Source organism: Leucoraja erinacea, chromosome 32 (assembly GCF_028641065.1).
Source record: "Leucoraja erinacea ecotype New England chromosome 32, Leri_hhj_1, whole genome shotgun sequence".
NCBI lineage: Eukaryota > Metazoa > Chordata > Chondrichthyes > Rajiformes > Rajidae > Leucoraja > Leucoraja erinaceus.
The window spans coordinates 4,912,933-4,940,864 of NC_073408.1; the positions used below are offsets into that span (position 1 = coordinate 4,912,933).

At 46.6% G+C, this 27,932-nt stretch overlaps 2 protein-coding genes across 5 annotated transcripts in view; one reads left to right on the top strand and one right to left on the bottom strand.

Moving 5' to 3' along the window:
- Positions 1 to 3,424, bottom strand: part of pcsk7 (proprotein convertase subtilisin/kexin type 7) — a 132,522-nt gene extending 129,098 nt beyond the window's left edge. The window contains exon 1 of the mRNA XM_055660607.1: positions 3,300 to 3,424. The gene's annotated coding sequence lies outside the window, so the exon portion shown is untranslated. The remainder of the gene's footprint in view (positions 1 to 3,299) is intronic.
- A 249-nt stretch (positions 3,425 to 3,673) lies between these two features.
- slc37a4a (solute carrier family 37 member 4a) overlaps positions 3,674 to 27,932 on the top strand; it is a 33,100-nt gene continuing 8,841 nt past the window's right edge. For 2 of the 4 annotated variants that reach the window (XR_008726036.1, XM_055660609.1), the window contains exons 1-7: positions 3,956 to 4,077; positions 16,056 to 16,531; positions 19,100 to 19,332; positions 23,038 to 23,284; positions 24,205 to 24,363; positions 25,440 to 25,525; positions 26,902 to 27,015. Coding sequence is in view for 3 of the 4 variants with exons in the window: in XM_055660609.1 (XP_055516584.1) it covers positions 16,390 to 16,531; positions 19,100 to 19,332; positions 23,038 to 23,284; positions 24,205 to 24,363; positions 25,440 to 25,525; positions 26,902 to 27,015 (981 nt within the window). In the remaining variant the exon portion in view is untranslated. Of the gene's footprint in view, positions 3,693 to 3,955; positions 4,078 to 16,055; positions 16,532 to 19,099; positions 19,333 to 23,037; positions 23,285 to 24,204; positions 24,364 to 25,439; positions 25,526 to 26,901; positions 27,016 to 27,932 lie in introns of those variants that run through there. The other 2 variants (XM_055660611.1, XM_055660610.1) reach the window with 2 other exon arrangements.

Consider the following 27,932-nt stretch of genomic DNA (forward strand, 5'->3'; position numbering starts at 1 on the left):
AAAGCCCAAAGTCCCTCACGCAACCAAGATAGTTTGCAGTTTAATTGGAGGTTATAGTGCTCAATAGCCTCCTGGTTGTTGACACAAAGTTGTTCCGGAAACCTGGATGTTACAGTTTTCAGACTCCTATACCTTCTTCCTGAAGGCAGAAGTGAAATGAGAATGTGGCCAGGGTGGTGTGGGTCCTTGATGATGCTGGCTTTCTTCGAGGCAGTGACTCCTATGGATTCCTATAGAATCCTTCGATGGTGGGGAGGTCAGTACCTGTGATGGACCAGGTAGTGTTCACCACTTTTTGAAATCTCCTTCGTCCCTGGGCATTCGAGTTGCCGAACCAGACTGTGACGCAACCAGTCAATATGCTCTCTACCGTACACCTGCACGATATTCAAGAGAACATTTACTGACATACAAAATCTCCTCAACCTTCTAAGAAAGTAGAGGTATTGAAGTGCTTTCTTGATGATTACATCAATGAGCGAGGTACAGGACAGGTCTTCAGAGATAGGCATGCCCAGTAACTAGGAGTTGTTTACCCTCTCCATCACTGACCTATCTATGAGGGCAAATCCTCGGCCTCCCTCTTCTAAAGTCAGTCATCTCCTCGGTTTTACTGACGCTGAGATCAAGGTTGCTTGTTCTGGCACCATTCAATCGGATGGTAATTCATCCATCAATGGTGGTGTTGGCGAATTTAAAGATGGATTTGGAACTGTGTCTAGCTACAAATTCAAGGGGTAAAGAGTAGAGCAGAGGCTGAGCACAAGTACTGAGCAGAGGCTCCTGCACTGACGAGGTGGAAATGTTGATGCCAATGCGGACCGATTGTGTTCTGTTGATAAGGAAATCGAGGATCCAGATGAGAGACGCTGGAAAGCTAAGTTCCCCGAGCTGGGTAACAAAATTAAACGGCGAAATGGTGTTGAATGGCAAGATGTAGCCTGATGTATGTGTTCTTATTTACATACCTGCCTCTGCCACTCCCTCAGGCAGCCCATTCCACATTCCCACCACCTTGTATGCAAAAAAAGACAGCCGCTCAGATCTCAATAGACAATAGGTGCAGGAGCAGGCCATTTGGCCCTTCGAGCCAGCACTGCCGTTCAATGTGATCATGGCTGATCATCCCCAATCAGTACCCCGTTCCTGCCTTCTCCCCATATGCCCCGACTGCACTATTTTTAAGAGCCCCATCTAGCTCTCTCTTGAAAACATCCAGAGAACCTGCTTCCACCGCCCTCTGAGGCAGAGAATTCCACACTCACCACTCTCTGTAAGAAAAAGTGTTTCCTCATCTCCGTTCTAAGAAGAAGTGTTTCCTCGTCTCGTTCAAATATCCCCCCCCATCTGCCCTTACATATATAAACAGAAAGGTAAAAAGAAAACCCCACCATAATATCCAAATATTCTTTGTAAAACAGTCCAAAATCAACATTTCATTATCCTTTAGAAAATCTGAAAAATCGCATTGAGGAACAGGTTAACTTTCAAAGAGAATGTAGCACGATGACAAAATATAAACAACCAGCTTCACATAGGGGTGGAACAAAGTGGTGGTTGTGATGATGCTGGGCAGCTGACGGAGGGACTGAGAATATCAGGAAATAAAGAAATTAAAATAAGGTAGCACCTTTAGATAACACTGGAAGACAATAGCTTGCACTTGGTGAGAAAAAGCTGTTTACTAGAAAAAAGTTTCACTGTAAACCTATTTATTACTTTAATAATCACAATTTACCAAGTACTCAGTTGTATATGTTAAAATAAACTAGAGGCCATTTGCACCAAAAAAAATTCAAATTGAACTAGCCTCTAACAAATTCTAACAAATTAATCTCAGTAAAGAAACGAACTGATGCTTTAAACGAAAGAGCCTGCCCGACGTCACCAAAGAGAACTCGCAGCGGAGTCGAGTTACGGTCAAAATCAAGTACAAATGGGACTAGTTAGAACAGTCACAATGTAACAGCAATGTTTGTGCTGTGATGAGAGAAACAGTCTAGTGAGGAGGATTTACAACCGGGTTTCATTTTTCGTGGGTGGAGAAGAATAGAATATGACAATCACGAGTAGCTCCCATTACAAGACTTAAATCATCTGGTTGTTACATTACACCATTGGTCATGCGGAAGACTTGACAATTGAAGCAGGTAAAATGCTGGAGCAACTCAGCGGGACAGGAGGCATCTCTGGAGAGAATGAATGGGTGACATTTCGGGTCGAGACCCTTCTTCAGACACCCCACTCCTTCGCTCCAGAGACGCTGCCTGTCCCGCTGAGTTGCTCCAGCATTTTGTGTCTAGTTTCGGTGTAAACCAGCATCTGCAGTTCCTCCCCTGCACAACTTGACAACTCGTTTTATCAACAGCTATTTATGCACCTTCTTGAAACATATCTGGATCCCAGGGTTTGGTGCTTTTTGCAGATGGCAAACTTTTCAATGCTACACCAGGAAAGATAAAGTGTGTTTTTTTCTCTCTCTCTATAAAAGAAGAATTACATTTTGGGGAAATTGGCCCAATCTGAATCTCCAGCTGCAGGGACGCGACGCGGGGCCACTCACCTGCACCTGGGGACAGCTGGGGAGGGGGAGGGATAGAGAGGGGGAGAGAGAGAGGGGGAGATAGAGAGGGGGAGATAGAGAGGGAGAGATAGAGAGAAGGAGAAAGAGGGAGAGAGAAGGAGAAAGTGGGAGAGAGATAGGGAGAGATGGAGAGGGAGAGAGAGGGAGAAAAAGAGGGAGAGGGAGAGGGAGGGGGAAGATAGAGAGGAAGAGAGATAGTGAGGGAGAGAGATAGAGAGGGAGAGAGAGATAGGGGGAGAGAGATAGAGAGAGGGGGGGGGTGGAGAGAGGAGATAGATAGAGAGGGGGAGAGAGAGAGAGAGGGGAAAGAAGGGGAGAGATAGAGGGGAGAGAGAGATAGAGGGGGAGAGGGAGAGGGGAGAGGGATAGAGGTGGAGAGGGATAGAGGTGGAGAGGGATAGAGGGGGAGGGGGAGAGAGGGGGAGAGGGAGAGATAGAGGGGAGAGAGAGCTAGGGATAGAGAGAGATAGAGGGGGAGATAGAGGGGGGAGAGAGCTAGGGATAGAGAGATAGAGGGGGGGAGAGGGATAGAGATGGAGCAGCCCCGGCGGGACAGGTACCTGAGGGAGAGGAGGGAGGGATAGAGAGAGATAGAGAGTTAGAGAGGGGCTAGAGGGGGAGAGATGGAGAGCAGCCCGGCGGGGCAGGTACCTGAGGGGAGGGGAGGGGAGGGGAGGGGAGAGAGGGAGGGAGTCACGGAGTCACTCGGGTTCACCTGTGCACCTGCCCGCCGGCTCCCAGCTCTCCCGCCATTGTGCCCCTCAGCCTCTCGCCGATGCTTTGGCCCCGCCGGCCGACACCTCCGATGTCACTTCCGGTCCCGGGCGGCAGGAGGGGGCGCCAAACCGCCACTTCCGCCAGCAACAAAGATGGCGGACACGGACACGCCTCCTCCAGTCTCTGCCGCCCTTTCACCTATTTTTTGCAATCTACCATTTTTATTAACAGCGGACGCGCTTCAATTTTAAATGCAATTACCTTTGCGCTTTGCATTGACTTTGTTGCAGGTGAAACAGCAGCCGTTTGACTGACATTATTAGCCTGTGGCCAATGGATGTGGAGGCTTGCCTGTGATTGGTCGTGGACGCGGGGGTCCCGCCTCCCAGCGGTGACTGACACCTCAGCTGTCCAATGGGAAGAGGCTCCGACAGGAGAGATGTGGGCGTTAACCTATTAGATGCGCTGGTCCCGCCTCTAGTTGTGACGGACGTCTCTGATATCCAATAGGAGGAGCCATGTGGTGCAGTGGGGCGGGGTGTGGATGAGTGACGGCCGGGAGGACCAATCGCCTGGCTCAGGGCGGAATGATTGGCCTTGGGACAGCCAATCATGCGGCGAGATGGTCGGGCTGACGGGCTGGGGAAACCAATCGTGTGGCGCGGGGGGCGGGCTAAGTGTTTGGCTGGTGTTGCTTGCAGCCAGGGAGGTGCTGCTGTTTCTGAGGCTGCAGGAGCGGGTCGCTGAGGGGAACCTGCGCTGTGCCGGCAACACAGGTAGGAGCGTGCATGAACCCGCCGGGATATCACAGGGCAATATGCACAGCAGGAGAAACGAGTAGCATTTAACTCATCTGCAACAGGAATAGCGGGAGAGTCACCCCTGGCTTCCCAGCCACTCCACTGGCTGATCTGGTCGTTAACGCAATTTTGTGGGATTTAACTTTGCACAAATTATCTGCCACATAAAAACGCTGACCGCACTCCACCAACACTGCATCGCCCGTGGGATAAATTTAACTCCTTTTTGCAACTCGGTCAGTTTAGATTCTTGCAGCAATGACAGATCTGATCCAGTTATTCCCCAATTTTAAAAACTATCTCGTTTTGTGATCATGTGGTGTTCAACGAGCAGGACAGTCTGTGTTACCTCACCAAAAACAGCTGGTTGTTGTGCTTGGGACTTGTGTGTAGATTGGTTGATTGCAAATAACATTGGGTCTTAACCATTTTGTGGCAGAATCAACAACCTCGCTGTCCTTGGTGAAGATAGAGTGTACAAAAGCAAGAGGGTATTTCAAAGCCATTTCCTCCTGCGGCTTTTTCTGCTAAATATGTTTCTTGTTCTCATTATGCCAGGGTCATTATTATCTTATTATCTGTGTTGTTTTGTCTGTGTTCACCTATTATTGGCGATGGCCTTTCTCTCCTGCCCCATCTCCCAGCTTTCTTTCTCACCCCCACCCCCAATCAGTCTGAAGAAGGGTTTACGACCCAAAATGTCATCTATCCATGTTCTCCAGGGATATTGCCTGATCTGCTGAGTAAGCATTTTGTATCTTTCTGCTGCGTTTCTGACTTCACTTTTACCAATTAGTTGGCTTTTACCAATAAGAATGAAGCCAGCCACAGACAGCTGGAGTAGACAATAGACATTAGGTGCAGGAGTAGGCCATTCGGCCCTTCGAGCCAGCACCACCATTCAATGTGATCATGGCTGATCATCCCCAATCAGTACCCCGTTCCTGCCTTCTCCCCATATCCCCTGACTCCGCTATTTTTAAGAGCCCGATCTAGCTCTCTCTTGAAAACATCCAGTAATTCAGCAGGCCAAACAGCATCTCTGGAGAAAAGGAATAGGCGACCCTTCTGCAGACTCCGATGACTTCAGTGTCTGATAAGGGTCACAACCTGAAACATGTCCTCCAGGGATGCTTCATTGAGTTAATCTGTTATAGGCTCATATACCTTTACAGTGTGACCTTAAGACAACTTTCTTCACCATCCACCATGCCACTAATTTTATTTCGTCATATGCAAACTTACCATTCAAGTCACTTCCATTTTCAACCAAATTGTTAAAATAAATATAATTGTTAGTATAAAAAGGGTGGTGAATCTATGGAATTATTTGCCACAGAGGGCTGTGGAGGCCAAGTCAGTGGATGTTTTTAAGGCAGAGATAGATAGATAGATTCTTGAATAGTACGGGTGTCGGAGGTTATGGGGAGAAGGCAGGAGAAAAGGGTTCAGAGGGAGAGATAGATTAGCCATGATTGAATGCTGGGGTAGACCTGATGGGCCGAATGGCCTAATTCTACTCTTATTCCTTATGACCTTGCATAACATCAGGCGACCCTGCAGCACACCACTGATCTTTTGCCTCCAATCTGAAAAACAACCCTCTGCCCTCTGACTCTGACAAACCAGGACAACATTGAAGAAGGGTCACGCCTTAAAACATCGCCCATCCTTTATCTCCAGAGATGCTGGCTGACCTGCTGAGTTACTCCAGCACTTTGTATCTCTTTTCATTATAAACCAGCACCTGCATTTCCTTCCGACACAGGACAGCATTGTATTCAATGGCTAGCGCACCCTGGATCCTGCATGATCTAACCTTATGAGCCTGTCTACCATGCGGCATCTTGTCAAAGGCCTTGCTAAAATCTGCATTTGGAGGGTAGTTGAAGTTTTTGTTTAAATCGGCAAAAGGTTTGGCATTCCCTGCCTGAGAAGAGGAGGCAGAAAATGTGTGTTCCTTTTAATGGCTAACTGTTGAGTACATGGTGTGTATTAATGTAGAGTGAGAAATACAGCATGAAGAAAAGCCACACCAATCTGTTTACCCTGATTCTGCACCACATCCAGATTTTATTCTATCCATATTGACATCAATTCTGCCCCCCCCCCCTACAGATTCTACCACTGGCCCACACATCAGGGGGCAATTTTCCGCAACCAATTAACCTACCAACCTACACATCTTTGAGATGTGGGAGGAAACTGGAGCATTCATTGGAATCCCACACTATCACAGTGAGAACATGCAAACTCCATGCAGACAGTAACTAAGTTTAGGATCTAATCTGGGTCCCCGGCACTGTGAGGCAGCAACTCTACCAGCTGGGTACACAAAAAAGATGGAGAAACTCATGATAGATGCTGCTGCACCCGCTGAGTTTCTCCAGCTTTTTTGTGTACCTTCGATTTTCCAGCATCTGCAGTTCCTTCTTAAACTCTACCAGCTGCGCCACTTTGCCACCCAATCTGCAAGATCATGGTCCAAGAACGAGGAAGTATGATTAGGCTAGAAAGGAAGGTCTCGAACTGAATCGTCACCTATCCATGTTCTCCAGCGAGGCTGCCCGAGTTCCTCTGACACTTTGTGTCGGTTTGTGCTTGGTTATAAACACAAGTGGACACAAAGTGTCAGAGGAACTCAGCTTGATACTGATACTTTTCAGCTTGATACTGTGTCTGGCTAGCGTGAAACAGTTGCCTAAATGTTGCAAAGTTGCAACTATTGAAACAAGAGGCATCAACATTCAATCCATCTACACTTCTCACCATCTTGGGAAGGCATTCACAAAAATCGGGGACCATTTTCACCCTGGTCTTTAGTTTAGTTTCAAGGTACAGCGCAGAAACACTAGCACTATCCTACACACACTGGGGCCAATTTACAATTTTTAAACAAGCCAATTTGCCTACAAACCTGTCCTTCGTTGGAGTGTGGGAGGAAACCGGAGCACCCGGAGAAAACCCATGTGGTCACGGGGAGAAGGGTACAAACTCCAGACAGACAGCACCCGTAGTCAGGATCGAACCCGGGTCGCTGGCGCTGTCAGGCAGCAACTCTACCGCTGTGCCACGCTGCCGCGCCTGGTCATTTCCACTTCTTCCTGCGGATGAAAGATACAAAAGCTTAAGCAAATGCCCTGGGATTCACAAACGGATTCTTCCCTGCTATTAACAGACTACTGAATGTCCTCCCGTAAGATCAGATGTAGCCCTGATCTCCCAACCTATCTCATTGTGAATCTTGCACTTCCTCTGCACCACTAACGCTGTGATACTATATTCTGCACCCTGGAATTCTTCTCTTTGCACTACCTGTTGTCTGGTTTGATCGTACCTGTGCCTGGTTTGATTTGACTGGATAGCATGCAAATTAATTATTTCACTGTCCCAAAACTAATTCCAATAAATGATACTTGTGTACATGAGACTTCCATAAATCGTACTTCGTTTTAGCGATACAGGCCTTTCGGCCCACCGAATCCATACCAACCAGCGATCACCCCATACACTAACACTATCCTAGGGACAATTTACAATTTTACCAAGTCAATTAACCTACAAACCTGTATGTCTTTGGAGTGTGGAAGGAAACCGGAGCACCCGGAGAATACCCACGTAGGTCACAGAGAGAATGTATAAACTCCATGTGGATAGCACCCTGAGTTAGGATTAAACCCGGATCTCTGGCGCTGTGAGATAGCAACTTCAACTATTGGGCAGAGATGCATCAACATTAACTCCAACTATACTTCTCGCTATCTGACAAAAATCAGTGACCATTTCCACCCCGGTCACCCTTATCTGCGGTAGGTTTGTGCAGAACAAAAATACCAACATGAGCCACTTGGGCTGACCAGTGTGTTGTCACAGCTTAATGTTTAACTCACAGGTCTAGTCAAAATCAACATCCATGTATCAGATTTGACACGGATTCATTTTCAAATTTTATAAATGTGCTGATCTTGCGTTTTATGAAAGAAGCAGAAAATCAGTGGTGGTCACTAAAGAGTTGGAAGATTTCTAACTGAAAACTATTCAACTATTTAATTGCTTAAAGGTTTTCAGGATATGGTTCATGGAACATTGGCAATGAGACTCGCATGCAAGCGTAAAATTATTGGCAGGCGTGGACTGAACACTGCTGAGATAATGGAGACAGTGGCTGCAGCCTAGGTTCTTCTCACCTCCAAATGACAATAGACAATAGGTGCAGGAGTAGGCTATTCGGCCCTATGAGCCAGCACCGCCATTCAATGTGATCATGGCTGATCATCCCCAATCAGTACCCCGTTCCTGCCTTCTCCCCATACCCCCTGACCCCGCTATTTTTAAAAGCCTTATCTAGCTCTCTCTTGAAAACATCCAGAGAACCTGCCTCCACCACCCTCTGAGGCAGAGATTATTCTGCCTGGAGTTATTGGTCGGCATTTTGGCTCTGAGTCAAAAAATTTAATTGCCAAACTCTTAAGAACTGAGTTTTGGATCATAAGTGAACAGGTTTAGTTTAGAGATACAGCTTGGAAACAGGCCCTTTGGCCCACTGTGTCCGCGCTGACCAACGGTACCCGTGCACTGGCACTGTGGTGTTACAGCACGTGTGCTTTCTGTTCTAACCGTAATTGTCCAGGGTGATCAGATTAACCCATCAGGGTTAACAGGTTCTGTCAGACCTGTGCCTTGCAGTTGGGAAATAATCTGCTCGCTGTTGTTCTTGTGAATGAAACATAAACCAAAGGAATAGTTAGATCTCAAGCCGGGTGTTGAGCAGCCAGGTTGTTGTCTCTGATGGCGTCAATGTCTGCCAGGCCCCGACTGAGCTCCATTTGGTGGTTGGTAGAGCGGGCACCCAGAGATGGCATGGTCGGCTGTCTGTTGTTCTGCTCTGCATTCGCAGGCAGAAAAATAGACACAAAACGCTGGAGGAACTCAACGGATCAGGCCGCATCTTTGGAAGACATGGCTAGGCGATGTTTCGAGTCGAGTCCCTTCGTCAGACTGATTGTAGAAGAGGGGAGAAAGCTGGAAGTGAGGTGGGGGGCGGAACAAAGTCAGGCCAATGAAAGGTGGAAAAAAGACGCACAGTGTTGGAGTAACTTAGCAGGAAAACATAGATAGATGTCCGTGGAACATTGGCAATGAGACTTGTATGCAAGTGTAAAATTATTGGCAGGCATGGACTGAACACTGCTGAGATAATGGAGACAGTGGCTGCAGCCTAGGTTCTTCTCACCTCCAAATGCTGGAGTTATTGGTTGGCATTTTGGCTCTGAGTCAAAATAATTTAATTGCCAATTAATTGCCAATTGCCTTGCAGTGTCCTCCCCTTCTCAGCTCTCCCTCAGCCCTCTGGATCATCCTCTTCCTTTCTCCTTTCTTCTCCCCACCCCACATCAGTCTGAAGAAGGGTTTTGGCTTGAAATGTTGATAGGATGTCGCCTATTTCCTTCGCTCCATAGATGCTGCTGCACCCGCTGAGTTTCTCCAGCACTTTTGTCTAGCAGAGATAGGAGACGTTTCAGGTTGGGAACCTTCTTCACAGCCTTCTTCAAAGTAGCATCTGCATTTCCTTATGTCTATACTCTGTGATATTAGATATTAGATACTGGTGAGGATGGGTTGATTGGCAAATGGTTGGAGAAAGGCCAGAGATTAAAAGATAGGCTGTGAGATAACGGGTGAATTTTCTTCTGTTGAATCTTGTTCTGTTTAATCCGTGTAACATCAGTGGTTAATTAAACATTTTTTAATTACACTTGAGATTTTATAGTATTTAATAAGTGTGATTTCATAAATGCAATTAGTATTAGTGATTCATAAAGGCAATTACTTTTGCCCCAATTAGTTCTACTGTAGATTTATGTTTCGATTGTAACTGCAGTTTCTCTTCCAATGAGATATGTATCGGGAATTACTGCAGATGCTAGTTTAAACCAAAGGCAGACCCAAACAGCTGGGACAGGCAGCATCTCTGGAGAGAAGGTATAGGTGACGTTTCGGGTCGAGGCCCTACTTCAGACTGGGAGTCAGGGGAGAGGGGAACGGGAGATCGAAGGTAGACGCAAAATGCTGGAGAAACTCAGTGGGTGAGGCAGCATCTATGGAGAGAAGGAATAGGCGACGTTACCCATTCCTTCTCTCCGTTAGATGCTGCCTTGCCCGCTGAGTTTCTCCAGCATTTTGCGTCTACCCTGTTCTAGTGTTCCATTCTTATTTCTCCCAAATGGAATATTCTTGCTAATGTTTACCTGGCAAACTAAACTGGCATCAGGATGCCAAGGAGAACAGAAACCCTGCAGATGTTGGGAATCTGAAATAAAAAACAGAAAATGCAGAAAACACACAGCAGGTCGGGTGGTATCCGTGGAGAGAGAAACATTTTAACATTTAGTGTTGGTTTATTATCGTCATGTGTACTAGGACACAGTGAAAGCAAGAGGAAAGAGAGCATCGGGGAAAAGAGGTACGGGAGTGTGAAAACACACTCCTCCAGATTCAGGGACAGTTTCTTTCTGGCTGTTATCAGGCAACTGAACCATCCTATCACCACCAGAGACTGGTCCTGATTTACCATCTACTTCATTGGAGACCCTCGGACTATCTTTAATCAGACTTTACTGGACTTCACCTTGCACTGAACATTATTCCCTTTATCCTATATCTGTACACTGTGGTCGACTTGATTGTAATCATATATAGGAAGAAACTTCAGATGCTGGATAGACATAAAATGCTGGTGTAACTCGGAAGGACAGGAGCATCTCTGGCTAGAAGGAATGGGCGACGTTCCGGGTCGAGACCCCCCTTCGGACTGAGTTGGGAGAGGGAGATGAGGGATAGAGAAGGGGAAGGTGTGGAAACGAATGAAGATTAAGGAAAATGGTGAAAAGACCATTGTTAGTCCCGCTGAGTAACTCCAGCAGTTTGTGGTAATCATGTATAGTCTTTCCTCTGACTGGATAGCAAGCAACAAAATAACTTTTCACTGTACCTTGGTGCAAATTACAATAAAGTAGACGGAGCAGGTTTTGACTTTGAATTTTGAATTTGACTTTGAATAAATTTTATTAGCCAAGTATGTATAAGTACAAGGAATTTGCCTGGGTGCTTTGCTCGCAAGTGACAACATGATATACAGTGGTAGTGTAGATTAACCATATTAGTCTGCCTTTACTATATCTATCAGCAGGAATAATGAGGAATAACACCAAAGGCCATTCGAACGTAATCCTAGTACTTTGAGTTCGGCCTGCAGGTGCGACCTGCATGTGTACAGTATAGTCCTGCATTTAGTGGGGACCTGGTCCCAGAGATTTAGTGTGAGTGTCTGTCAACTCTGCAACACAACAGCGATTCTCAGCCCTTTCCAGAGTGAGGTTGGCTGCATCACGTATAAGTTCAGTAGACAATTAAAAATAAAACATTATAATTTACACATGTGAAGAATTAAATCAAATACCAGAGCAGACGGAGGCTCCAGAGTGTTGAGTGGAGCTACTGCATTCTGTCCAGTCAAATCATGTGTAATCGAGCCACCCACTAGTGCAACAGATGGGGTGAAGGGAAAAGTATCAGCGTGCAGCAGGTAGACAAAAGTGCTGGAGAAACTCAGCGGGTGCAGCAGCATCTATGGAGAAGGAAATAAGCAACGTTTCAGGCTAAATCCCATCTTCAGCATACCCTTGTGCAGCATATAGTGATTCAGCATTGTAGCATTATAGTAGTACTGTACATTAATTGTAGCATCACAATAAAAACCTGAGCCAAAGTGACAACAAGCAGAAACGGCCAGTTCCAATACGAACAGAAGGAAAAAGTTGCCTCAAGTTGGAAGATTCAATGTCAGGTCCTGTAGACTGCAGGTTTTATTTCAGATATCCAGCGTGAAAACAGGTCCTTCTGCACACCAAGTCCGCACCGACCGGCAGTCATACACTACCCTACACATTGGGGACAATTTACAGACACTGATTAATATTCAAACCTGCACGTCTTTGGAATATGGGTGGAAACCGGAGCACCCGGTGAAGAACCACGCGGTCACAAGGAAAACATACAAACTCCGTACAGACAGCACCCGTAGTCGGGATCTAACCTGGGTCTCTGGCACTGTGAGGTGTCCAGATGGAAAATGAGGCTATGTTCCTTAGGTTTGCACTGGGTCTCATTATAATGGTGCAGACTGAAGGGTCAGAGTGGGGAGAGTGGTGGGCTACTTTGTATCTTGACTTGGGCTGGGACCTTTTGGCCAATTGGTGGAAGTCCCCTTTTAGCTGATACATTGCATCTTTCCCTCTTTCCGTGTGCTTATCCTCCAAAAATAGTTGGCTACTCTTGTTGAAAGACCCACAATGCTGGAGTAACAGCAGGTCAGACGGCATCACTGGAGAGAAGGAATAGGTGATGTTTCGGGTCAAGACCCTTCTTGCAACCCAATGGTATGATCAATGAATCCTCTAACCCTTGCATTCCCCCTCCCACCGCCCCTCCCCCAACCAAGTTGTCCTACACATTTCCCTGCCATCCTGCAAGTTTCACTGTTTACATCTACTTATTATCTCCTTTTTCACAACCAACAATGGACCATTGTGGGCTCTATCTTTCCTTGATCATCGGTGCGGGCTTTGATTTGTTCTTTTCATACCTTTCATTCATTTGTTCTTTGTACCTTTTCATACCTCTAGCTACTCTCTGCCCTGCCTCTCAGTCTGAAGAAGGGTCTCGACCCGAAACGTCACCTATTCCTTTTCTCTAGAGACGCTGCCTGACCCGTTGAGTTACTCCAGAACTTTGTGTCAATCTTCGGTGTAAACCAGCGTCTACAGTTCCTTCCTACTATTTTGGCTACTTTGGTCGGACAGGCACGCTCTAGGCTATCACCGAAGACGTTCTGTTGACCATAAAAGTTGCCCTATTTATATAGGTTGTATCAGGCTTAGTAATGTTCTTTGAAATACAGAGGGTGACAGTGCAGGACAAGATCTACCACCAGAGGAATATTTGCAACTTTTGTGGAGACATTTACAAGTTTTAAAAGACTTTACAACAAATATATGGGTAGGAAGGGTTTTAGAAGGGTGTGGGCCAATTGCAGGAAGATGGCACCAGCCCGGTTTGGCAACTTGGTCAGCATGGACAATGCGGGCCAAAGGGCTGTACAGTTCTATGACTCTTCTAAGACATTTCATGGAATCAAAGAAAAGTTAGAGCACAGGAAAGGTTTATTCAGTCTGTCTTTTCTGAATTGGAGGAGAGGAATTAGCCATGCGAAACTGGAGACTCCAGGAGCTGCAGATGTTGGAATCTAAGTACTGGAGGAACCTCGTGGGTCAGGCAACATCTGGGGAGGGAATGGGCAGGTGACGTTTTGGGTTGTGGTCCTTAAGACTGGGTGAAACTGAATAACTGAAGAATCTTTGATTTTTTTTTTTTGTATGAATTAATCTCATGAGATGTGAATGATATTTTCAGAAAAATCAAGATTGAAGCAAAGCCAGTCTTTGTGTAGGAAGGAATTGCAGATGCTGGTTTACACCAAAGGTTGACACAAAATGCTGGAGTAACTCAGCGGGACAGGCAGCATCTCTGGAGCGAAGGAATAGGTGATGTTTCGGATCGAGACCCTTCTTCAGACTGCAGCTCGTCCCGCTGAGTTACTCCAGCATTTTATGTCTAAAGCCAGTCTTTGGGCTGGTAGTTAAAGCCCTGTCCCACGGTACGAGTTCATTCCAAGAGCTCTCCCGAGTTTGCCCTGATTCGAACACGGAGATTTACAGTAATGGCCACTCGTCGGTACTCGGGGCTCTCGTGGACATTTGTTCATCATGTTGAAAAATCTTCACGAGTCTTCCCGTGCTTACCTGCCGTTAGCGAGTCTTCCCGAGTACCTGCCATTAGCGCTAAGAGTTTAAAAAAAAATCAAACTCGTGGTAAGCACGGAGAATGAACGTAGCAGGTACGTCGGAGTTCGGGGACTCTTAACGCTAACGGCAGGTACTCGGGAAGACTCGCTAACAGCAGGTAAGCACGGGAAGACTCGTGAAGATTTTTCAACATGATGAAAAATGTCCACGAGAGCCCCGAGTACCGACGAGTGGCCATTACCGCAAATCTCCGAGTTCGAATCGGGGCAAACTCGGGAGAGCTCTTGGAATGAGCTCATACAATGATTTGAGTATAAGGGCAGGGAGGTTCTCCTGCAGTTGTACAGGGTCTTGGTGAGACCACACCTGGAGTATTGCGTACATGTTTGGTCTCCTAATCTGAGGAAAGACATTCTTGCCATAGAGGGAGTACAGAGAAGGTTCACCAGATTGATTCCTGGGATGGCAGGACTTTCATATGAAGAAAGACTGGATAGACTCGGCTTGTACACGCTAGAATTCAGAAGATTGAGGGGGGATCTTATAGAAACTTACAAAATTCTTAAGGGGTTGGACAGGCTAGATGCAGGAAGATTATTCCCGATGTTGGGGAAGTCCAGAACAAGGGGTCACAGTTTACGGATAAGAGGGAAGTCTTTTAGGACCAAGATGAGAAAATCATTTTTTACACAGAGAGTGGTGAATCTGTGGAATTCTCTGCCACAGAAGGTAGTTGAGGCCAGTTCATTGGCTATATTTAAGAGGGAGTTAGATGTCAAGGGCCGAGTCCCCCTAGTCCTCACCTTTCACCCCACCAGCCGTCACATACAAAAAATAATCCTCCGTCAGTTTCGCCACCTCCAACGTGACCCCACTACTCGCCACATCTTCCCATCTCCCCCCATATCTGCCTTCCGCAAAGACCGCTCCCTCCATAACTCCCTTGTCAATTCTTCCCTTCCCTCTCGGTCCACCCCCTCCCCGGGCACTTTCCCTTGCGGCCGCAGGAGATGCAACACTTGTCCCTTTGCCTCCCCCCTCGACTCCGTTCAAGGACCCAAGCAGTCGTTCCAGGTGCGACAGAGGTTTACCTGCATCTCTTCCAACCTCATCTATTGCGTCCGTTGCTCTAGATGCCAGCAGATCTATATCGGTGAGACCAAGCGGAGGTTGGGCGATCGTTTCGCCGAACACCTCCGCTCGGTCCGCAATAACCAAGCTGACCTCCCGGTGGCTCAGCACTTCAACTCCCCCTCCCACTCCGCCTCCGACCTCTCTGTCCTGGGTCTCCTCCATGGCCACAGCGAGCAGCACCGGAAATTGGAGGAACAGCACCTCATATTCCGTTTGGGGAGTCTACACCCCCGGGGCATGAACATCGAATTCTCCCAATTCTGTTAGTCCTTGCTGTCTCCTCCCCTTCCTCAGCTCCCCTGCTGTCTCCTCCCACCCTCCAGCCTTCTGGCTACTCCTCCTTTTCCCTTTCTTGTCCCCACCCACCCCCACCCCCGATCAGTCTGAAGAAGGGTTTCGGACCGAAACGTTGCCTATTTCCTTCGCTCCATAGATGCTGCTGCACCCGCTGAGTTTCTCCAGCTTTTCTGTGTAACCTTCGATTCTCCAGCATCTGCAGTTCCCTCTTAAACACATAGATGTGGCCCTTGTGGCTTAAGGGATCGGGGGGTATGGAGAGAAGGCAGGGATGTAATACTGAGTTGGATGATCATATTGAATGGCGGTGCAAGCTCGAATGGCCTACACCTGCACCTATTTTCTATGTTTCTTTGTACCATGGGACAGGGGTTTAATTAGTTAACCTCATCTCCCCCGATGTGATCTCAGTCCAATGCATTGTTTCTGGATAAAGACATTACACTGATATATCAGATCGGGACAGATTAGGTAAAGTTCAACAAGTTAGAGTAAGTATCGGAGTTGCACTTTCTGTGCTGTTTCATGAACTCCCAGCCCCACTGCACTTTAGAACCATCTGAGCTACCTCTATTGATCTGGGCTAATCATTAATAAGTCCTTATATTTTTCACCTCCTATGCAGGCACTCAACTGATATTATTTTTGTTCTTCTTTCAGAATAGGAATTCCTTCACTCTCTTGGACCCTTGCAGTTAATGTTTTGCCAGGGAGACAAACAAGAGCTTGTTACAAAATCCAACATAAAAGATACGAGGGAGACGCTGTGGAATTGGACAGCGGAGTTTGCATTTGTGTTTCCGCCTCATCTCATTCGCAATTGTTCTGTCTCTTGAAGTAAATGTCTTTTACTGAAAACCTCAATGAGTCATCAAACTTTTAAGTTGTCTGCTTTGACCTAATTATTGGAACAACAAACAACTGGTCGCTGGTTAAATATCGCCATCGCTGTCATTGGAAGGCTTGTATTTGGTTCTCCACTTCCAGTTGCAGAATGGCTGGCTACGGGTATTACAGGACCACCATCTTCACAGCTATGTTTGTGGGTTATACCCTGTACTACTTCAACAGAAAAACCTTCTCATTTGTGATGCCATCGATCATGGAGGAGGTGACCTTGGAAAAAGATGACTTGGGTAAGCCTTCATAAGTGATCTTAAGTGATAGAATAGAATAGAATAGAATAGAATAGAATAGAATAGAATAGAATGCCTTTTATTATCATTCAAACAGCTTGGTTTGAACAAAAGTGCATTTCTAGTCTTAACATTACAACAAAATTTAACATTACATTATAAGTGAACATATAATATTGTTAAGGGTTTAGACACGCTAGAGGCAGGAAACATGTTCCCGATGTTGCGGGAGTCCAGAACCATGGGCCACAGTTTAAGAATAAGGGAGACGAGGGAACACTTTTTCTCACAGAGAGTTGTGAGTCTGTGGAATTCTCTGCCTCAGAGGGCGGTGGAGGCTGGTTCTCAGGATGCTTTCAAGAGAGAGCTAGATAGGGCTCTTAAAAATAGCGGAGTCAGGGGCATATGGGGAGAAGGCAGGAACGGGGTACTGATTGGGGATGATCAGCCATGGTCACATTGAATGGCGGTGCTGGCTCAAAGGGCCGAATGGCCTACTCCTGCACCTATTGTCTATTGATAGCAGCAGAATTAGTTCATTTGGCACATCAAGTCTACTCTGCCATTCAATTGTGGCTGATCTATCTTTCCCTCTTAACCCCCATTCTCCTGCTTCTCCCCATATCCCCAAACACCCATACTAATCAAGAATCTATCTACCTCTGCCTTAAAAATATCCATTGACTTGGCCTTCACAGCCATCTGCGGCAATGAATTCCACAGTGATTCAACACCCTTTCAGTAAAGAAATTCCTCCTCATCTCCTTCCTGAAGGCGATGACCTCTAGTCCTGGACTCCCCCACTGTGTCCAATCATCCAGCTGTGGAACAGCTGGCAACGGCAGGAGAGAAGGGTCCCAACATGAGGTGAGGAATTATGAAGGCTCTGATGAGAGAAGGGATGGGTAACGTTTCGGGTCGAGAACCTTCTTCGGACTCCTCTTCTCATCCTTCTCTCCAGCGATGCTGCCTGTCCCACTGAGTTACTCCAGCATTTTGTGTCTACGATTTAAACCAGCATCTGCAGTTCCTTCCTAAATATTCAAAAAGCTGTTTGGACAGATACAAGGATAGGAAAAGTTCAAAGCGATATGGGACAGACATGAGCAGACTCGGTGGGCCGATGAACCTGTTTTCATGCTGTATATCTAAAACAAAAACACTGAGAAGCAGAGGACATGTGTTCAAGGTGTTTGGCATGCGAGTTGGGGCAGAGTAGACAATAGGTGCAGGAGTAGGCCATTCGGCCCTTCGAGCCAGCACCGCCATTCAATGAGATCATGGCTGATCATCCCCAATCAGTACCCCGTTCCTGCCTTCTCCCCATATCCCCTGACTCCACTATTTTTAAGAGCCCTATCTAGCTCTCTCTTGAAAGCATCCAGAGAACCGGCCTCCACCGCCCTCTGAGGCAGAGTACATACATACTATTGTGCTGTTGCAAGTAAGAATTTCATTGTTCCACCTGGGACATAGGACAATAAAACGCTCTTGACTCTTGACTTGAGCAATGTATTGGGATCTAGAATACATTGTCTTGGCTTGCCTCCACAAATACATCTACTCGACAAGCCTACTGTGCTGTACTTTGCAAAATGAATGTAGAGGAAGTTTGTTCTTGAGCTGATTTGGTTATCAAAACAAAGTCAGGCACAAATGGACTTAGGTGGTTAGCAGTTTTGTGCAAATAGTTGACGGTTCTGTGCAGCCTTCCGCTGTATAATTACATCTTGTTCCCTGTGAAGAACAACACAGATTTGTTTCCTCTGTAAAGTGGCCTTTTGAAACTTGTCTGTACCAACTTTTCCTGTAACATCGCTTAATCATTTAATGTGGACTCTGTTGTAGTCTCAGCTCAGCTGTGTCTGAGGAAGCATGGTCCCAGTGGGTGGAGCAATGCCAAGAGACCCCGGTTTGGGGGGGGGGAGGAATTAGTCTGAGATGCAATACTAATCTCCTAGTTATTGACCACTGGTCATAAATTCATAGGTCCTGGGAGCAGAATCAGGCCATTCAGCCCATCAAGTCTACTCCGTCATTCAATCATGGCTGATCTATCTTTCCCTCACAACCCCATTCTCCTGCCTTTTCCCCATAACCCCTGGCACCCATACTAATCAAGATTCTACCAATCTCTGCCTTAAAAATATCCATTGACATGGCCTCCACTGCCATCTGGGGCAATTAATTCCTTCGATTCATCACCCTCTGACTAAAGAAATTCCTCCTCATCTCTTTTCTATAGATATTTCAAGGTGGAGATTGACAGATTCTAGATGAGTTACGGTGTCCTGGGCTATGGGGAAAAGGCAGGAGAATGGGGTTGAGAGGAAAAGATAGATCAACCATGATTGAATGGTGGTGTATTGAAGGGCTGCATGGCCTAATTCTGCTCCTGTAACCTTTGAAGTAGAAAATGGGAGGTGGAGTTGGCAGTGGCTGTTTATCCTGGACACGGCACATGGGCACAATATCAGCTGTCGGAACTGTGCTTTAAGATTGGAGAATCGGACATTAACTAGGGGGTTCAAGGCTGCAAACTAACCTCGATATGAATTATTCCCTCAGGTATGATAACCAGCAGTCAGTCGCTAGCGTACGCCATCAGCAAGTTTATCAGCGGCGTGCTCTCCGATCAGATCAGTGCCCGGCTGCTCTTCTGCACCGGACTCTTCCTGGTTGGAGTGATCAACATCGTCTTCTCCTGGAGTTCCACCGTCACTGCTTTTACCGCACTCTGGTTCTTTAATGGACTGGCCCAAGGCTTTGGGTGGCCGCCCTGTGGGAAGATCCTACGCAAGGTACCCAAATCCCATTAAACACCAAAGCTCCAAATGTACACCTCGCTGGAGAAGCTCAGCGGGTCGGGCAGCTTCCCTGGAGAACATGGACAGTCAGGTTTAGTTGTGTAGGAAAGAACTGCAGACGCTGGTTTAAATCGAAAGTAGACACAAAGTGCTGAAGTAACTCAGCGGGAGAAGCAGCATCTCTGGCCCAGAGAGTGGTGAATCTCTGGAACTCTCTGAAGGAAGGTACGGGATACTGAGTTGGATGATCAGCCATGATCATATTGAATGGCGGTGCAGGCTCGAAGGGCCGAATGGCCTACTCCTGCACCTAATTTCTATGTTTCTATGTTTCTATGAGATGCTACCTGTCCCCCAGTTTAGTTTAGTTTACAGATAGATACAGACAGATAGTGCAGAAACACCGAGTCCACGCTGACCAGCGATTCCCATACACTAGCACTATCCTACACACTCGAAGCATATTTCAGAACCTTCACCACCGTCAATTCAACCAGTCACCCACCCACTCACTCAAGGCAATTTTGAATTAAAACGTCTTTAGGATGTGGGAAGAAATAATTTGAATTATTGTCACCTTGCAAAGCTTATTTAGTGGCGACTAGATTCACCACGAATATTAAGCTGAGTCAAGTCTCCTTATTTAATGTTGGCACCAATGTTACATTCTACAAGGTGACCTTCACAGTTCGGGGTTACAGTGCAGAGTGTGACATTTGATGCAGGGCTATTTCTGGAGAGGGGCTGTGAGTTGCACATTCTGCAGCCCTCGGAGAGACATTATGTGCCCTTTACACCGCACGCTGCGAATGTCCGACTTATTTACGGATTGGTATAACTCATGCGACCGTCCCAGTTACATAAGGCTGCGCCTGACTGGAAAGTTTCAACTGAAGGCATTACTTGCGAGTCGACTTGTGGTGTATGGAACTGCCTCTCCAGCATGAATTGCTGCAGTTATGCCAAAACTCCGCCTGAATTTAATGCCATTTGCAATGATATATTTTAAAACAAAATGCTTCCATCATTATTACAACATAAATGGTATGGTGCAGCGGTAGAGTTGCTGCCTTACAGCGCCAGAGACCCGGGCTTGATCCTGACCAGGGCGCTGTCTGGACTGAGTTTGTACGTTCTCCCCGTGACCACGTAGGCTTTTTCTCTGGGTGCTCCCCGCCTTCCTCCCACGTTCCAAAGACGTACGGGTTTGTAGGCTAATTGGCTTTGGTTAAAATGAAAGAGTGTAAATTGCCCCTTGTGTGTAGGATAGTGCTAGTGATCGCTGATCAGCGCTCACTCGGTGAGCCAAAGGGTCTGTTCCTGCTCTGCATCCTAAACTAAACCAAACTTCCGCGTGAAGGGAGAAAGAATAGTTGATGTCTTGTATCCCCACAACCCTTTCACGATGTTTCACCAATGAAGGGCATGAACATTGAATTCTCCCAATTTTGTTAGCCCTTGTTGTCTCCTCCCCTTCCTATCTCTCCCTCAGCCCTCGGGCTCCTCCTCCTCCTTTTTCCTTTCTTCTCCCCGCCCCACCCCCCCCATCAGTCTGAAGAAGGGTTTTGGCCCGAAACGTTGCGTATTTCCTTCGCTCCATAGATGCTGCTGCACTCGCTGAGTTTCTCCAGCATTTCTTTGTGTACCTTTGATTTTCCAGCATCTGCAGTTCCTTCTTAAACACTTACGTACTTCCACACCACTTGATGCAGGCAGAAGGTACAGACGGCACATTTGTTCAAGATAAAATTTCCTTCTATAACCAGCATGATTGTGGCCACAAGGAACTGTAGATATGCTGCGTTGCAAATGTTGCTTGTGACTTTGTTGTAGAAATAATATTTGAAGAATAATATTGGCCAGGATGTTGGCGACACTTCACCATTTCCCCTTGTGAAATATTCTATGAGGTTTTATTCGAAACAACACAAGATCTTTGGAACATATGAGACCAAATGGGGGCCGTTGATTAAGGATTCCTCTGAGGGATGACATCTCCATTGTGCAGGAGTCCCTCGACACTGTTCTGGGAGAATCCGCATAGGTTATGTTCTAAAGTCTAAGCACAGGTGCCACCTTGTGTGTCATGGTGTCTACTTTCCATTGAGGCACGGCTGACGTTAGCAACATCAAATAGTACATATGTAGGGAGGAACTGCAGGTGCTGGTTTAAGCCGAACACAGACACAAAATTCTGGAGCAACTCTGCGGGTCAGGCAGCATCTCTGGAGAAAAGGAAGAGGTGACGTTTCGGATCGAGATCTTTCTTCAGTCTGAAGAAGGGTCTCCACCCGAAACATCACCTATTCCGTTTCATCAAATAGTACATCATCGACTGAATCTGGCTACAGAACAACTCTTAATTGTCCCCTCATATTTAATGATCCAGCTTATGTTGATTTTGAAGGATAATTTTGTTTTGATACTTACTCATCTTTGCTGTTGCCAGAGAGGTTCTTGTCCAAAGTCCAAGGGAATTGGGTGTGTTCAGACGATAGATCAGTAATTTATTTGTGAATTATGTAAACTTTATGTCATATTTAATAACATAGAACAGTACATTTGGCCCACAATATCTGTGTCAAACATTCCCTGAGATCTAGGTGCCCACCCAGCAAACTTTTAAATGCCATTATTGTATCTGAAGTTACGCAAAAATGCTGGAGAAACTCAGCGGGTGCAGCAGCATCTATGGAGCGAAGGAGATAGGCAACGTTTCGGCCCGAAACGTTGCCTATCTCCTTCGCTCCATAGATGCTGCTGCACCCGCTGAGTTTCTCCAGCATTTTTGTGTACCTTCGATTTTCCAGCATCTACAGTTCCTTCTTTAACACATTGTATCTGAAGTTACTCTGTAAGTAACTTGCACATTAAATTTTACAGGTAAAATACTATTAAATTGTAAATTTTAAATTATTAATTGGAAGGGTGGTGGGTGTATGGAACGAGCTGCCAGAGGAGGCAGTTGAGGCAGGGACTATTGCAATGTTTTAGAAGCAATTAGTCAGGTGCATGGATAGGACAGGTTTGGAAGGATATGGGCCAAACGCAGGCAGGTGGGACTAGTGTAGCTGGGATATGTTGGCTGAAGAGCCTGTTTCCACGCTTCAACACTCTATGACTCTAATTGGATTTGTTAACATTCAGAATTATTTCTTGAGTCAATTGCTTGATGGAGCTTAGATTTTGGGCAGGAGACTTCTGCTTAGTCTCGGCTGATCACACGCACATCTCAATCAGAATAAGCTGACGGAAGCCTTGGAATGGGAAGGATGGAAATAAGGTGAAACTTCGTCTGACCAAAATGATTAGGGTTGTGATACCTTTTAGTTTAGAGATACAGCGCGGAAACAGGCCCTTCAGCCTACTAAGCCCGCGCCGACCAGCGATCCCCGCACATTAACACTATCCTACACCCACTAGGGACAATTTTTACATACACCAGGCCAATTAACCTACAAACCTGTACGTCTTTGGAGTGTGGAAGGAAATCAAAGATCTCGGAGAAAACCCACGCAGATCACGGGGAGAACGTACAAACTCCGTACAAACAGCACCCGTAGTCAGGATCGAACCTGGGTCTCCGGTGCTGCATTCGCTGTAAGGCAGCAACTCTACCGCTGCGCCACCGTGACCTGTGCTCAGTTTAACAGCTGCTGTTCAATGTACATGTTGCCCTCTCTGCTTGTTTCCCCACAGTGGTTTGAACCAGCGCAGTTTGGAACATGGTGGGCTGTGTTGTCCACCAGTATGAACTTGGCGGGCAGCCTGGGCCCACTGATCGCCACCACCATGGCTCTGAGCTACAGTTGGCGGGTTACCCTCTCCCTGTCCGGCTCCATCGCCATTGGGGTTGCCTTCCTCTGCCTGTTCTTCATCGTCAACGAGCCGATGGATGTGGGACTACCCAACATCGAACCGGGCGCGAAGAAAGGAGACAGGAAAGGTAGTTCTTCCATGCCTCTGGTTCTATTCAACTTACAGGAGAATGGGATTAGGAGGGAGAGATAGATCAGCCGTGATTGAATGGCGGAGTAGACTTTAGTTTAGTTTAGAGATACAGTGCAGAAACTGGCCCTTCGGCCCACTGAAACCACACCGCAAATTAACACTATCCTACACACTGGGGACAATTTACACAAATAAGATCTCGGAGAAAACCTACGCAGGTCACGGGGAGTATGTACAAACTCCGTACAGACAGCACCCATAGTCGGTATTGAACCCGGGTCTCCGGCGCTGTATTCGCTGTCAGGCAGCAACTCTACCGCTGAGTTACTCCAGCATTTTGTGTCTAGCTTCGATTTAAACCAGCATCTGCAGTTCTTTCCTACACATAAATATATGTGAAGATAGACACAAAAAGCTGGAGTAACTCAGCGGGACAGGCAGTCAGGACAGGTAGACAGGAGATGCTGCCTGTCCCACAGACCTGTTGTTACTCCAGCTTTTTGTTTCTTTCTACAGTTTAAACCACCATCTCCAGTCCCTTCCTACGCATAAATATCTGTGAGATCGAGAAGTATCTTTGTGGAATTCTCCGCCACAGATGACAGTGGAGGCCAGTTCACTGGATGTCTTCAAGAGAGAGCTAGATTTTGCTCTTAGGGCTAACAGATTCAAGGGATATGGGGGAAAAAGCAGGAAGGGGGTACTGATTTTGGATGATCAGCCATGATCATATTGAATGGCGGTGCTGGCTCGAAGGGCCGAATGGCCTACTCCTGCACCTATTTTCTATGTTTCTATGTTTTCTCTGAAAAGCAAATGTTACGAACTATAACATATTGAAAGCATAGCCATGGCTTGTTGGTGTTTTGGTGTCGAATTAACATTTCCTCTTCCATATCCATAACCTGTGCACAGGGTCAACTGGACATGAGAGCACCTTGAAGGAGCTGTTACTGACCCCATATCTATGGGTGCTGAACATTGGCTACCTGGTGGTGTTTGGTGCAAAAACCTGCTGTACAGATTGGGGTCAGCTCTTCCTCATCCAAGAGAAGGGACAAACTGCAATTATAGGTAAAGAGGTTTAAATTATCTGACAATATTGTCTCCGAAACATGGTAATTGTGTTCTTATTCGTATCGTTCACCTCCCTTGTAGGGTAGCCTGGACTGGTGAAATGTTCAGGCAGTGTGAATACTGTTGTGTTGTGGGAAACACAGCGGAAAAAAACCCCCAAAAATCTCCATTTGTACGCAGAAAGCTGTCGATTTCACACCGCAGATTGTTTTCAAATCAGTGATGGATATTGAAGAGCGTTTGTTAATTATGCAAGTAAATATTTTGCAAAAGTTCATCCCATAATATGTGATCAAGCCACCACCTCTTCCTGGTTTGTGGGTGGAATATTGGCCAGGAGAGTGCTGTTCAAATAGTGGCTCAGATCCTTCCAACACGTCTGGCGTAGAGTTGCTGCCTTACAGCACCAGGGACCCAGGTTCGATCCCGACTACGGGTGCCGTCTGTACAGAGTTTGGACGTTCTCCCCGTGACCTGCGTGGGTTTTCTCTCTGAGATCTTCTGTTTCCTCCCACACTCCAAAGACGTACAGGTTTGTAGGTTAATTGGCTTGGTGTAGATGTAAATTGTCCCAAGTGTGTAAAGGGCCTGTCACACTTTCACCACCTAATTCACAACCTTTTTTTACTCGTGGACATTTTTCATCTTGTTGAAAAGACGCCCTGACATACTTGATGCCACGAGTACCTACGACTAGCATCACGACCTACCTACGACCTCCTACGACCTCGTGACGACCATGCTGCGAGTATGAGTCAAGGGCAAACTCGGCAGAAGTCGTGAATTAAGTTGTGAAAGTGGGACAGGTCCTTCAGTGTGCAGGGATCTGCTGGTGAGGCAGCTATTGTTGGCTCCACCCTGAGGAAGTGGCAAACCTAGACCTAGAGTTGGTATTTGACATCCGGGGAAAGCGAGGGTTCAAACTTGACCATCTCGCATTCTATCCAAGTCTTGTGCCAATTGTGCGGCCCCACTTGTCCTTCAGGTTCAACGAGGACATTCTGACGACATAGGAATAAACGCTGGAACTTCCTGATCTTTGGGCAAACCTTGTATCCCCTTTGTTCTTGCAGGGAGCTCGTTCATGAGTGCACTGGAAGTTGGTGGTCTGCTGGGCAGTATTACTGCTGGATACCTGTCTGACAGAGCTGTCGCTCGGGTATGTTTAGCCTAGAGATATTTTGCAGAAACAGGCCCTTCGGCCCACCGCGCCTGCACCGACCAGCGATCCCCGCACACCAACACTATCCTACGCACACTAGGGACAATTTTACACTTTACACCAAGCCAATTTACCTACATACCTGGATGTCTTTGGAGTGTGGGAGCAAACCGGAAAACCCACGCATTCATGGGGAGAATGTAGAAACTCCACACAGACAGCACCCGTAGTCGGGATCGAACCCAGATCTCTGACGCTGCACGTGCTATAAGGCAACAACTTTACTGCTGCACCACCGTGCCGCTCCGAGTCATCCCACTAGTTTCACTTCCGCCCTGCTTAGTTTCACTGTTTGTATCCACTTTTTTTCCCCCCAAATCAACAATGGACCATTGTGGGCTCTACGTTTCCTTGATCATCGTTGCTGGCTTTGATTTGTTCTTTACATTCCTTTATTCTTTGTACCTTTTCGAAACTCTAGTATCCCTCTCCCCTGACTCTCAGTCTGAAAAAGGGTCTCAACCCGAAACGTCACCTATTCCTTCGCTCCATAGATGCTGCCTCACCCGCTGCGTTTCACCAGCATTTTTGTCTACCTTTCTTTTTTTCCCCAGCATCTGCGGTTCTTTCTTAAACAAGAATCTATCTATCTATCTATCTTTGCCTTAAGATTATCCATTCACTTGGTCTCCACAGCCTTATGTGGCAATGAATTCCACAGATTCACCACCCTCTGACTGAAGAAATTCAAGTCTGAGTTTCTGGACCGTTTAGCCTGGGGGAGAGAGGTACAGAATGGGGGGTGGAGAGATTGCCTTTGGAGAGCTGGAAACTAGAAATCCCAGCAATGCAAAAAAGCACTGTTGGACAGGTTAGATTGTTCACATTACACAGCAGCTGTATAATATAATCTACCACTTCATCATGGGAATCCTTGGCATAACACAAAGAGTGGTAGAGTCTTTCTCCCTGGTCTCCATGCCACCATTTATCTTTCATTCAACATTAAATTATTTGGTTTGTATCACATTGCTCTGGGAACTTGGTGCATTCAAATTAGCTGTCGAACACTTAAATGCTTCAAGACTTCCTGAAATAGACAATAGACAATAGGTGCAGGAGTAGGCCATTCGGCCCTTCGCGCCAGCACCGCCATTCAATGTGATCATGGCTGATCATCCCCAATCGGTACCCCGTTCCTGCCTTCTCCCCACATCCCCTGACTCCGCTATTTTTAAGAGCCCTATCTAGCTCTCTCTTGAAAGCATCCAGATAACCTGCCTCCACCGCCCTCTGGGGCAGAGAGTTTTTAAGAGTGTCATTGCTCATTTTGTACAAAGCATGCATTAAAGTTACCTGTCTATTTCTTGCAGCATGGACTTCGCAGTCACGGCAACCCTCGACATCAACTGTTACTATCCATGATGGGAGGAATGGCCGTATCGATGTACCTCTTTAGAGTCACGGTAACAACAGAGTCTGCCAAGGTAACTATGCCACTGTTTTTGTTTCCCCCACTTCCTCCATCTCTCTCTAGGTACAGGTTTGTAGGTTATTTGGCTTTGTCCCTGGTGTGTAGTTATTTGGTCTGTGTTAATATATGGGGAATGCTGGTCGGCACGGACTCGATGGGCCGAGTGGGCCTGTTTCCATGCTGCATCTCTAAACTAAACTCTGTTGCTAATGCTCCCACCTCTACCAAGTACTAGTGGCTGTGAGTGTCTTGTTTCTCCCCTAGTGTCAAAGGGTTTTGTAGACTCCCTGATGCACAGCAGTGTGGAGATGTCATTTCAGTTTTAGTGTGTCATATGTACCGAGGTACAGTGAAAAGCTTTTGTTGCGTGCTAACCAGTCAGCGGAAAGACTATGCTTGATTACAATCGAGCCATTCACAGATGCACGATAAGGGAATAATGTTTAGTGCAAGATAAAGCAAGATCAGATAGTCCGAGGGTCACCAATGAGATAGATAGTAGTTCAGGACTGCTTTCTAGTCGTGCTAAGATGGCTCAGTTGCCTAATAACAGCTGGGGAGAAACTGTCCCTGAATCAGGAGCTGTGCATTTTCACACTTCTATACCTTTCGCTTGATGGGAGAAGAGGGAGTGGACTGGGTGTCCAAAGAGTCGTACCTTTTTCTAGTCGCCGCTGGGTTTTCAACATTTTTGAAAAAATTTTGGCAATCTGCTGCAACTATGAAGGGTGCTGACAAGTTGCTGAAAAAACTTGCATAAGTGGGACAGCCCCTTGAGGAGCGCAGGGTTTCTCCTGAATGAAAGTTACTATCTATTCTTTCAATGCATGGTTCTGACTTTCTCCCTCTTTTGTTTCATCAGGAGACTGAACTCTGGACATTAATCTTCCTGCCTCTGACTTATGTCACTAATCTTACTGAAGACGAGGT